Source organism: Aspergillus tanneri (genome assembly GCF_003426965.1).
Source record: "Aspergillus tanneri strain NIH1004 chromosome Unknown AapTan_3_pilon_pilon_pilon, whole genome shotgun sequence".
In the NCBI taxonomy this organism is placed as follows: Eukaryota; Fungi; Ascomycota; class Eurotiomycetes; order Eurotiales; family Aspergillaceae; genus Aspergillus; species Aspergillus tanneri.
Window position 1 is genome coordinate 4,183,509 of NW_022984630.1, and position 12,542 is coordinate 4,196,050.

Consider the following 12,542-nt stretch of genomic DNA (forward strand, 5'->3'; position numbering starts at 1 on the left):
ATATGACTCGGCGATTGAAATGCGGTTGGCCACGGCGTGTATGCGTACAAGGAGGTCAATCTTGGTATCAGGATTGTCAAGGGTCCAGGATATAACTTCAATTGATTGGCGATAATACATTCCTGCTAATTTATTGGATACTTGTCGAGTGAGATCTACTCCATACATGGTTGAGAGTTGAGTGAAACCGGGGTGCTGAATATGGAACAGGACTTGAACTGGCCTTTCAGGCAGCATGTAGCTATATAAGATGAAGGGTGCAAGAGATGAAGAAAATATGAACAATAATATCTAGACACTTTTTCTTCTTTTTTCTTTCTTTCACTTTCTCTCTTTTTTATTTATTATATTTTTTAAAAAGCATCGATGTCCTGCGGAGTCCTCATGACGGGGTATTACGTAACTCAAGGAGGATTGAAGTTCAGTCCCCGATTCTCCCTCAACTCAACTGAAACAGACATGGCGCCTGTAAGATCAACCAGGGAGAGTGGGCTTGCTGCATTGGCCTGTACCGAGTGCAGAAAGCAGCATCTGAAATGCGACGCTAGTAAACCAACATGTTCGCGCTGTTTGCAGGGGGGCTTCCTCTGCCACTACTTGCCTTCTCGACGTGGTGGCCGAAGGAAACCACGTCATGACTCGGTCACTTCCCAGTATCGAGCAACAGACCATACAAATGAGCTCAATGTCAGTATTAACCCTCCTGGAAGCGACAACTGTAGTGACATACAGACCAACTGTTAGTAGTCTCCAGCTTCAAGTTTGCAACTGAATGTCCCTGCCTCGACTAATGCGCCCGACATCCCCTCATCGCAGAGAAATTCGCATCCGGATTTCGCCAACCTCACATGGCCTACGCCTACCTCGCTGCCACAGGACCATGCTAGTCGAATCCGTCTAGATCAAGGAGGTAGGTCCTGGGATTGCGATGATCGTTTCCCGCGACTGTTCTACGAGCATTTCCATGTGGCGCACCCCATTCTGGTGCCCTACTGTTCGTATAAGGACCGGAACTATCCCCAGTTTCTGCAGCTGGTGGTGAGCTTCGTCGGTTCCCACTATGCGCCATCGAGCTTCAGCCAGCAGCTAAGAGACAAGGTCGATGCTGAACTGGCGTCAAATCCTGACCGATCGCCGTGCATGGTACAGGCGTGGCTGATCTACTCCATCGCTCTGTATGCACGGGGCGAGCAGGAAAAAGCCCAAGATGCGCTGTCGCATAGCACTGAGATTGCTTTTGAACTGGGTATGAATCGCTGGGACTTTGCATCGGCTTCGCAGCCTGAAAGATCCATCGAGGCCGAGAGCATGAGACGAACGTGGTGGGAGTTGTACGTTACGGATATTTTCATGGCAGTTCAGCTCAAAACAATCACTTTCCGATGTAGTACGGTGGCGCCTGACGTGGGCCTTCCTTGCGAGGATTCAGTCTTTGCCGGTGGTTGTGATGTTCCCGAGCCACGCAAGATGCTTGATTTCAAACGGAGGGTATTCGCTCCTGATGAGACGGTTTTCTCATCATTCAGTTATCGCATCGAGGCTGCGACAATACTGTGCAGGGTCTTGGTGCTGAATCGATTACGGGACTATCATCGCGATCATCTCCAGGCTATCGAAAACGCGCTCGTGAGCTGGGTCAATCACCTGCCCCCTAGAAAACTAGACATAGTGGATTCGTATGGAAACGTCGACGAGATGATGTTCCAGGCTCATCTGACCATCGCCTACGCGGCGATGCTGCTACATCTTCCCCGAAGCGATCTGCAGCCTCTCCTGTCGCAGCCCGACGATAGATTCTGGCCTTCTGCGACATGTCATCTCTCGTCGACGTTCACACGTCTGGTCCACAGCATCAAGGCCACCGAGGCCTCGAGACGAATCTCGGATATGATCTCAGTCTGTCCCAACATTCAAAAACACACGCCATTTATCGTTCCCGCGCTGGCGCTTTGCGGAATGATCCAGCTCGCCACGTCTATCAGCCACTCGGAAGAGTGCTTCGACCACCACTGCAATCGCGTCACACTAATTCTCGGATGCTTGAAAAGCACCAAACGAACCTGGAACTCGGCGGAAGCAGCGTACCACGGTCTCCGGTCCTCTGCATCAGACATCTTATCGGACTCCATCGAACGGTGGAATGAAGGACCACTGGAGAAGTCTATTCCTTCGCAGTCAACATCGAATGATATAGATCGGCCAACCCAAGGCGCACCAGCTGTTACAACAATTGCGGAGGGGCAAAGCCTTCTGGTGCCTGAGTTGGTACCGGCGTTTATCGATCCAACATGCTATAATGCCTCATATTTTAACTGTCTTGCCGAATTTGATATTAACTAGACAGGGTCCTTGCGTATAGGATAACAGGTTCTGCCGTATCGTGTCTATTCGGGCAACCAACTGCGAAGGTTCAGCAAGGAGCAAGGGTTGGTTCAACTTGAATATACAACCGTGTCGAGCCGGAGACCTAGTGAAGCGCACCACTAACTGTGGATAAACTATGAATACAGGAAGGCAACTACAAGGTGATGTGCCGCGTCAGATATTGATGGTATGCTTTAAGTCAATTACATGAAATTGTGGAGCATTGAACCTGAAATGTGCAATACTCAATGACAGGACTGAGTCTGAGTGACTTCTTAAAAAGTTCAGGACGAATAGCGCCTACAAAATAAAAGTTTGTGTAGGAACTACAGTACGAATCTACGAAGAATGTGGTAGATAGAAATTTAAAATACTTTTTTACTGGTCCAGTAGTTTTGCTCTCTACACCGACTTTGTATTAACTGCACATGTCTCAGCAATGCCGAATACCTTCCATACTGCATTAATTAATAGAATATCTATGTAGATCATTAAACAGATGAGATGAAGGGTATTATGCATGCTATTTATGCTCCATATCAAAGCTTAATCATACTATTAACTTATCAAAATAAAGGGTCGTGAACTGTACAGCCAGATGTGTAAATCAGACCCCCAAAGGCAAGCTATATGTAGTTTAGATATGTACATACTTCAGAATGCAAGGGCTGCATCCAAGATCCAAGACGTTGTTTCGCCTTCCAGGTAATGTCGAGAGCACTGTAGCTAATATTGCAAGACTAACATTTAGACCGAAGATTCTATCTAACCCTGTGAGTGTATAGATAGTCAATATATCAAAGTTCTGTCGCTGTCAGCGAATATGGGAAGACTCATCAATAGGGCTGGTTAAGGACAGTAATCACTCCCATTATTGGCTCTATCTAAATAAACTCCCACACATCAAGAACCACAACATCACGGATAACTGTATATAGTCCGAAGATTAAGCGACAGATGTCTATGTAAAATGTACACCAACACGCCAATTCTATCCTGCATTATTTGCACAGGCCCAACTCGCCGTCTTGGAGTTGTGGTGGATGGCCTTCTCAGGCACATAAAGACCGAGTCCAAACTGGTACTCTCAGTATACGAAGTCTCAGGAAAAGTGAACATACAATGCCACACGCAATCCCAAAAATAACATCATGTAGAATGGTATACCCAGTTTTCCTAAATGAGGTGAACAACAGACCATTCCCCATATGCAACCCAAAAATTGCCGGCAACCCATCTATCCAGATCAGCAAGTATCACTTCACTTCGCAGACCACATACAACTAAACCAGGTCCCAATCAATGCACTCTAATCAGTTAGCATATGGTATAAATAGCAGATACAATCCATACAATCAAACTCAACAAGTAATTAAAACAGGGATCGACTCCGCCACAATCCACGCAGTGAACTCACCCGAACCCAATTCCTACCCAAGCCCGAATCGCAACCACATCATGGCTGTGAATCTGATCAGGGCCACGGAAGATCCGCACGTAAATGTTCTTCGCCGTGACGTGGCTGTGGATCACCCCGGAGAAAATCACCTATCTCTATCAGCGATATTCTAGGTGAATTCGAGGGAATCGAATAGTGAGGATAGCAAGCCCCTAAGCGACTTTATTCATTAATGGGCCTGCAGAGCTTAAAGCTGGAGAGAGAACCATAGCTCCAGCGTAGCATTATATGACTACCGCTGTGACAATGTACATACATGTATCGACGACTTGAAGCACAGCAAATGATTTGGGAAAATTCCGAGGATTTTCCGTCTCGGAGAGGAACCCGAAGATGGAACCGTGGACAGCTGGTTCATCAGGATCAAGAATTCTATTCTACATGGCAATGAGTATACTATAGGCAAATATTATATTAGTGACTGCTAGAAAAGCCTCTGAGAGCTCATTCCTCGTAGGTGATCTCCAGAGCGGAAACGGGTTTTGAATGCCGATAGCAGCCATCGTGACTACGGTTGTAATGAGAATACTACCAAAGGCTGGTCATATAAGATGACAGAATTCATGAATAACATGTAACCGATATCCAATACACCCTCTTCGTTGTCCGTGGCAAGGCCCTAAAAGGTTAGACGTCATTCCGACGACGGACAACACAATGGTGCAGGCCCCATCGTCCGTCGGCTCATTCATCAGCACCGGGAAACTAAGCACATGGCTGGCCATGAGATAGACCAGAAAAATCAATTGTGTGACATTGAGCAGCTCCTCGCCTAGTCGACCGAAAGGTGTTACCCCTGCATCGCTCATGCTGTGGATTTCTGGGTATCGGAGTTTCAACTTGCCGATGACGAGAGCTGTGTAACAGGACAGTCTGGAGAGGAAGACAATGAGAACGACGGCTCTGGGGGATTATTAGGTATTTTGTGGATTCATAGTATATATGTTTTGATACTTACGGGCCAATTCCCAGCGCGGTGATTGCGGAAGAGAGAGAAAGAATCCCAAGGGAGATGTTTGGTGCAATCATCACTGGAAAGCTTACAAGGGATTCTAAATCCTGGGAAGCACTCACACATTCCACACTGCCTGCAATTGTTAATCAAGTGCGATTTCAAAGTCGACAGTCTTACACCATGTCATGACGCGGTACTTGACTCGTCCATTCTGTTCCACCGAATGGGTCATTGTCGACTGGGAAGGGTTCCTCGTGATGTTCCCCCTTCTCTGGAATATTTGGATAGGAGTCAGGCTCATCATCCGTCGGATCTACTCCTGCCGATTAATTCATCGTCAACGATAGTTGTAGGATAGTAAGTGATGAGCTGCGTTGAGAAGTTCTAGTCTCACGGGTTTACAGTTTAGCCCTTGCATCGGCTCACAAAGCAAACATGAATATTCATAGGGTAGATCACAAGCTGTATTAATATATTAAAAATATTTCATCTAGCTGGTTATATTTGGATGAGGAATTTGATTCAAACAATATAACATGATGTTTATTTTTATGAGATTTGTAGATATTTACTAAGTTTGGCATATATATCCCGTACCTCATTGTTAAGATCCGCACCCTGAGGTCCCCATCCCAACATTGCATAGCGATGCTCGTTGAACTCTCCGTCAAGAAAATGTAACATTTGGCCTTGAGCCTCGGCTCTTGCAGCTTTGACAACTTTCTCTAGCGAAGAAGGACCGTATACGATAACGTATGCTACATTCTATTTGCCGATCGTACAATTACAGACAGGATAAATCTCTGGAGCTCGTTTCTTCCTCGCACACGGGTTGGATAGTTTAGCCACATGGCCTTCTACATATTGCTGGATATCTACATCGCTAGCTCGGATCTTGATACACTGGAATTGTTCGAAATTTGCGGAAATGTCTGGGACTGACCTTGAAGTTGTAAAGAGACTGATATTTCCCTCCGGTGCAAGGTCTATGGTATGTGAGATTACTTGATCAAGCGTGCAGTCGAATCTGAACATCCATCCCGAGCATCGAGTACAATCTAACACGCGAATATATCCTAAAAGTTTTTCCAATAGCGTTAGAACTTCTTCGTATTGTGGCCGCGTTCCACAAACGTTTATAATGTTTGTACAATATGTTGAGAACCTCAAGGATGAAATGTGATGGCTGTATGAGCTGCTTGATGATATATGCACATATACCGTCTAGCTTCTGTTCGTGCTGCTTTTTATAATCCAAAGATACATATGCAATACCAATACCTTTAGCAGCTTCACATATCCGATGAATACGATCAAGAGTAATGGAAGAGAGAATTGTTTTTCCTGCTCCAGGAATGCCAGGACAATATATTACCTCCCTATTTTTGGCTTAGGAAGTCGGCATGATAGCTGCGGTAGTTCATTGACGAGAGCCAATCGGCAAACTTCTGCGATTCCTAGTCCCCGTTCCAACTTCTTTTTCGTTTTACTCGGCTCATGCGCTAGATTGGAATATGGAAGAATAACTGCCGAGCATAGGATACCGCCGCTGCAGCAACAAATCCATGACACTGGTTGTTCTTATAGGAGACACGGTAGTCTGAGATTCCACGCACGACGAGGCATGGAATGCTTGTCGATGCCCCGGCAGCCTCCAATTCAAAACTAGAAACTCGTGTCCTTGTGCCAGGTGGTCGCGGCGGATTCCATCTTTTATGACCAGCGCTCTGGAAGGTAAGATGCCCCCATGGACGACACAGGGATTTGCTCTTCGTCTCAATTCAACAGTTAGTATAAGTCGCAGTTGCAATCTTGGAAGGATGATCCGACTTGGCGGTGCTTATACGTTGCTGGGAATAGGTAATCTCTGTCAACGCCAGAAAATTTGGATCGACGCAGCAGAGGTGGCCTGTGTTGATTCGCTTGATACTCAATAGTAGTGGGTTTTCCTTGGACAGCCCATTGAGCCCCTAGTGTTTGTGCAGCCAGAGAAGAACAGATGGTGGAGGAGCAAGGGCATTTATTCTATTGATGCCATTCTCTGCCTTCCCCCGACCGTTTTGTATAACACCAGGATATACTCCTCCTGGCTTATCACCACATGTCCTAGGCGAATCATCCGGGTTTCTGTTGCTAGTAGGACGACACCTCGGATGTCGTCTAGGACGCCATATCGAATGTTTGGGAAGGTGTTCCCGGTCTCGGCGAAGATAACTACAACTGACTTGTTACTCGCCTTCCACGACGATGCGATGGCAACGTTGTGGTCTGCAATATTGCCGAGGTGGCACAAGTTAGGGTGGGTGACTTGCTGGAGTCTACGACTTGCTGCAGCAACTGGTGATGCTCTTCATCCAACATTTAACAGCGACAATCAGCCCTACCTCAAAAGTGCAGATCCATGCTACTGTATAATCGACAAGATTGAGCGACTTGCATTCTTTAGTCTCTAAGCCATTTAAGCAACTCATTTCAACTCTCTATTAATAATTCACTAGGTATCGCCCGGACTATGCAAATGTCATTGAAATGAAGTAAGCGCCTAACAATGTGCTTGGTATATTGCAAGACAATAGACTGACGGTTAACGACAATCCGGTATAATGCCACATATATATATGTTAGGTTATAATTTGTACAAATTTAAGGTTCAAGAGCACTTCTGAAATTGCCTGTTTAACTCCAATATTTGTAAATGCACCGCCTCCTCGAGGTCTCAATTTAATCCTGTCAGCCTAACACCTGCTGACACATCCTCTGTATATAGTTATTTCGGCAGGATGAAACATGTCTTACTGATATTAAGGCACCAATCAGGGGGTTGATATTGCTACCTACTGAGTGCAGCCAATACAGAATACCAATTTGTCTCTTTAAGAAATACATGGATTTATTGGAATATGATTAAGCTCGTGTTCAAAAGGTATCAGTGCCTTTTAACATTCAGACGTGTTCCTACTACGCCTACCAACACCGTTCTTCCCAGGTAAGTTCTCTATTTACGCACCATGGTAGTATTATAGTTGGTAATATATATGCCAGCTATTCTGTTACGTTTTTAGCGTTCTCTCTCTCTCTCTGTCTTTTATTGTGCCCCCTAAGATGAAGTTCAATATTAATATTAGATTCAACAGTCCAAAATAGTTTTGTAATCCAGCGCTATGATTCAAGACATCCAGTATTAAATATTAAATATAAGAAGCCAAGACGCCACAGGTCTAAAAAGTCTAAACGCCAGAATCACTTTTCTTCTCTTTAAGATTCTGAAGACACGGCGCAATAAATATATCCCCCTTGAAGATACCCCTGTAGGTATGAAAGCTCACCAGAATCCAGAGGAGCAGCACAACCACGGAAAACACCTACCCCATTAGCATATACCACACATCTGGATAGATAGAACTTACAGTCCCAAGAACAGCAAAAAACCTCGAAGGTAACTCCCGACCCAATTGACAAGTACACATTGTATAAACACCCAGAGGGAAGGTAAGTCCCCACCAGCTCAGATTAAACGGGAAACGTCTCGTTCTGACCAGCGACGCGATGGCGAAGAAAAGCCATACTAAGCCGAAAGCCCACATGATTAGACCGAGAATAAACCCGCCCTCGTAAAATAGAATCCCACTTGCTGAGTGGAGGGATCCTGTCTGGGGGAATATCTTTCTTGCGCATTCGCCGAGTTTCTGGATTCTACAGAACATGTTAGTGCATGGTTTATAGAGAGATAGGAGGTAGTACCCGAATCCACCCTGTCCCAGTGGTCCCAGCGGGAGAAATACACTAACGACAACAGCTTTCGGAGGGAGTTTATGAAGAAGGAGTCGCTGGAGGTATATAGTCATAATCATCAACGCGAGAGGCACGCCCATTCCCCAGAGTGCGTAGCCAACTATTATAGTCCACAGGGCATATTGAGCATTGGGTAGTACTTCAGCTACAACGGCGGCAGAGGCAGCAGCAACGACGCACGAGACGATAGGTAGTAGCCATGCCGCGGTCATAGAGGATAGATCTATCTCCGATTTTCGAGTCATTCTGTAGACATCTGTTAGCATTTATATACCCTAGTCCAGTGATACGTACACTATAAAAGGGATGGTAGTCGCTGTTGTAATTGATACCACTGCATCTAGAATCCACAATGCCCATGCAAAATAGGCCGCTCCTTCTCCCCATGCTGGCACACATACGTTGCAAAACATGTTGATAATTGTAGCTAGGCCCATGGGAAATGTACCAAGGAACATAGATTGTGCCGGATGTGTCGCCATGACTGTGAAAATCTCGGGGTATAAGATGTATCGCATGGCGGCAATAGTGCAAAACATTATGAAGTATACGACGTTGAGGACGAATAGAATGATGGAAATATAGTATAGCCATCTCCCGTTATACGGTAGAGTGTTAAGTAGTAGTGAGACGATCCCGGTGCCCATGTTGACTGAAAACCATCTAGGACTGTTAGTTTTCATATTTTGTGGACGCATGGGAACATACGCTGGGGTAAAGTTGCGGACTATACGACGCCATCCGATATTGTGTTTGCAGACAGGGATAGTGCTGCGTTGTGTCGTTTGAGAGGATGAGTCCTGACTTTCAGATGGCTTGTCCATCGAGTCCATATTTGGATATTCTGTTTGAGTTGACATTGATATTTCTTGAAGATCTGCAAGGGCAAAAATCTTGGAGAATCTATAGTATACCAAAATCGATCGATCCTCCAGGCAATGTTGACGTAACGTAAAAATTTTCAGCAAGATACAGCTCAAATTTGCTCATCTTGATCACGAGTCCAAAGTAGATAATAAATGAAGTAATGCATACTTAACAACCTTTATAGTTAAATTTTTTTTTTTTTTTTTTTTTAAATAGTACTATTTACAATCGCCGTTTAGAAAGCAATCGCCGAATGATAAAGCTCACGCGACAAGCCTCGGAAGGATTCCTTTGCTCCACTTGTTCTTTTCGCCACCATTTTGACAGGTAATATGGAGTACATTATTGGAGGAAAATTCCTGGCAGGCGGATGGGGCTTCGGTATGAATTTCTACTCTTAGCCTCTCAGGGCAAGGTTGTACAACACAGTTCCTCAGTTAAAATATGACGTTTTCATTAGAAACCTATCTTTTGTTGAACCCAACGAATGTGCTGAATGACACTACAAAGGGCCAGGACCAGTCTTCTGGTTGCTCTGTAGTAACAAGACTTCATTGCACAGTCCATACCTGACGGTCGAACCCTATATAAACACCTACAGCGCCATTCTGGGTAAGAAATAAAACCAGATTGAAAGATACTTACCGTAAGATAATATTTGGCACACTCGTCGCCAAAGGCTGTATTTGTCAGACATAAATATGGTAAGCTCTGAATGGGTCTCACCACAGCTGACCTTCCCTGCAACAGAGCCGTAAAGCAACATCTAAACGACATATCATAGGCCAAAAAGTGCCGGTACAATTATCTGCTCCCTACATACCTGTCAATATCCAAGACTTTCGCCAGTTCAGCACGCAATACCGCCTAACTTCCCCCGCATTTCCAGCCCTAACAATGTCGTCAGAGAGACGATGTGATTGTGGGGAAAACTTGATGGAATTTGCTTTATGCCTCATCGATGTCATCGGTAATAGTCGCATTTCTGGTTGTGCGGTGGGTGGCTGGATCGTGCAGCTTTCCATCGTCGGCCTGTGCAATCCGACATCTCCCCAGTCTCGGACGGCAAAGCCCTTGATCTCTGCTGTGTGAAGACAGACTCTAACGACGATGATTTGAGCGTGTGCTTCCACGGCCAATCTGTAAACAGATAGTGGAAGAAAGTCCGCGTCGCAGAAAGATGCCATGTACCTGTTCCCTACTCGTTAACCTCAATTTGAAAGGATATGGAATCCCTTGTGACAAAGCAAGTAAATGAACACCATATTTGAAACCAAGCGAGTTTCCTTTCTTTAGAATCCAGCCCGAACAGTACCTTGGCATACGTACGGGTATCATCAGCAGGCGTCTGATACAGCGCAGCAACCACAACCAACGTCTAGTTCTCAGCCGCCGAGCGCGCAGCAGTTTTTCTGGCCTGGGCACTGCACGTAGTTGGGTTGGGCTTCATCGCCATTCGGCCAATAGCAGGTGCCTGCCACGCCACCGCTGGCAATGAAGAGGGTGAGTAGACGAAGCGCATTGAGACAGCCGCCCGGGCAACCGAGGGGCTGAATTCAGTGTAGGAGGAAGGTGAACAGAAGGTAGAACGCAGAGAGATAAAGACAGGGAATGAAGGGTGTAACGATATAACACTCCATCATCCTTAGCTTGTTGGGTGGGGTGGGGATGCCTAATAATATTAAAATTGGGGCCAACCCAGCCTGACTCTCGAGGCCGAAAATGGAGAAGAGTGCAAGGGTCCAGAACGCCTACTGCATAATTACGCGCCTAATTCGACAGGGATCCTTATTAGTGTCTGACGGTTCACCTAGGGATAGAAGTTCAATAATACAATATTCGGTGGGAAGGCGGGGAAGTAGATTGATATGACCCGCATTGAAGTGCAGTTAGGAAGTGATAGATACGAGGGTTCTTGAATTGGAATAGTTCTTTGGATATAGGACCGAGATAGGAGATTTCAAGGGAAAAAATTCTTTAAATGACTTTAACATTGTCAAGCGGGTTGGTCCCAATAGTCATGGCTGAGGGCAACGCGCCAGGAAGTCACCACTCTACGTCGAATAATATTCTTGTTGTTAGGGCTATCGTAGGCAGGGGAACCTGCCACTACATCTTTCAAAGTCGAATTAATGCCGATTACCCAATGGAATGGCGAAGGTCTTATGTCCCGTGTCTATCTTCATGCACGTCTTCGAGGAGGTAATACCAACAACACTGAGAAAAGGTAATTAGGTCGCCCTGTGCAAAGGGAATAATAAACCATGAGTTACATAGATTTTTTACCCGTAGCCTATCTTGGGTATTTGCCGTTCCGCTCGAGTCACTCGGCGCCCCGACTACTGTATCAGCTGGCACTATATTCTTCAGTTTCTTATATAAACAAATTACCAAACTTTTTGCTCGCTTAGTTGTTAAGTGGATATTTTATCTTCTGTCCGGGCTGCCACAAGGAATTGCAGTTGATGTTCCCCGAGGAAGTCGCAGTGCTTGATTGATTCTAAGTATCCTAAGGAACTTATTGTAGTAAGAGTTTTAATTCTTACTTCGTCCACTTATTCTTAATGCCTGTAATATTGTTTTTGTAGGTTTGCCATGCGGTTTCCGAAAGACCCCTTTCTTTACTAGATATTGGCGATGCCGACGATAGTGCTAAGACCGGAGCGAGATTTTTATTGCCTCTTTCTAACTTCTATCTAAAGGAATGGAACGATTCAGGGGACGAAGCTGAGCTCTCGCGAAGGCGCTAGGGAGCATCGAATCCCGAATCTCGATATTTCTCTATCATCAATTAACAGGAATAAGTGCAATAAAAGACAAATTTTTAAAACAGAAAGCTATAAGCAAAAGACAATTGACAGGATACTGGGCGCTACCATGCATGTGGACGGGCTCATCGCTACAGGGGGGAGGAATTTCATGTCAGGTAGATTAATATGCCACTACTAGAGAACAAGAATATAGCCTATCCTATATAGACGTATTTCGCATCTTAGATAAGTTGCCGCTATTTACTGCCAAATCCCCAATATCAGATTAATAGTCACCTAATACTGGCTCTGTAGACTTCTTCCCGCGTGCAAAACTGTCATAATTACTTCCCAT

The 12,542-nt window shown here is 45.3% G+C and overlaps 3 protein-coding genes across 3 annotated transcripts; 1 reads left to right on the top strand and 2 right to left on the bottom strand.

The window, feature by feature from the left end:
• Window positions 1-459: 459 nt before the first annotated feature.
• Window positions 460-2,340, top strand: ATNIH1004_005186 (uncharacterized protein; the record flags this gene model as incomplete). Its single annotated transcript, XM_033569840.1, has 2 exons — window positions 460-687; window positions 748-2,340. The coding sequence occupies 2 exons, from the start codon at window positions 460-462 to the stop codon at window positions 2,338-2,340; spliced, it is 1,821 nt and encodes a 606-aa protein (XP_033428646.1).
• Window positions 2,341-3,975: 1,635 nt separating this feature from the next.
• On the bottom strand, window positions 3,976-5,010 carry ATNIH1004_005187 (uncharacterized protein; the record flags this gene model as incomplete). Its single annotated transcript, XM_033569841.1, has 5 exons — window positions 3,976-3,983; window positions 4,080-4,195; window positions 4,475-4,726; window positions 4,782-4,911; window positions 4,956-5,010. The coding sequence occupies 5 exons, from the start codon at window positions 5,008-5,010 to the stop codon at window positions 3,976-3,978; spliced, it is 561 nt and encodes a 186-aa protein (XP_033428647.1).
• Window positions 5,011-8,005: 2,995 nt separating this feature from the next.
• ATNIH1004_005188 (TDT family transporter) lies at window positions 8,006-9,403 on the bottom strand (the record flags this gene model as incomplete). Its single annotated transcript, XM_033569842.1, has 5 exons — window positions 8,006-8,140; window positions 8,186-8,471; window positions 8,520-8,816; window positions 8,865-9,233; window positions 9,279-9,403. The coding sequence occupies 5 exons, from the start codon at window positions 9,401-9,403 to the stop codon at window positions 8,006-8,008; spliced, it is 1,212 nt and encodes a 403-aa protein (XP_033428648.1).
• Window positions 9,404-12,542: the final 3,139 nt, after the last annotated feature.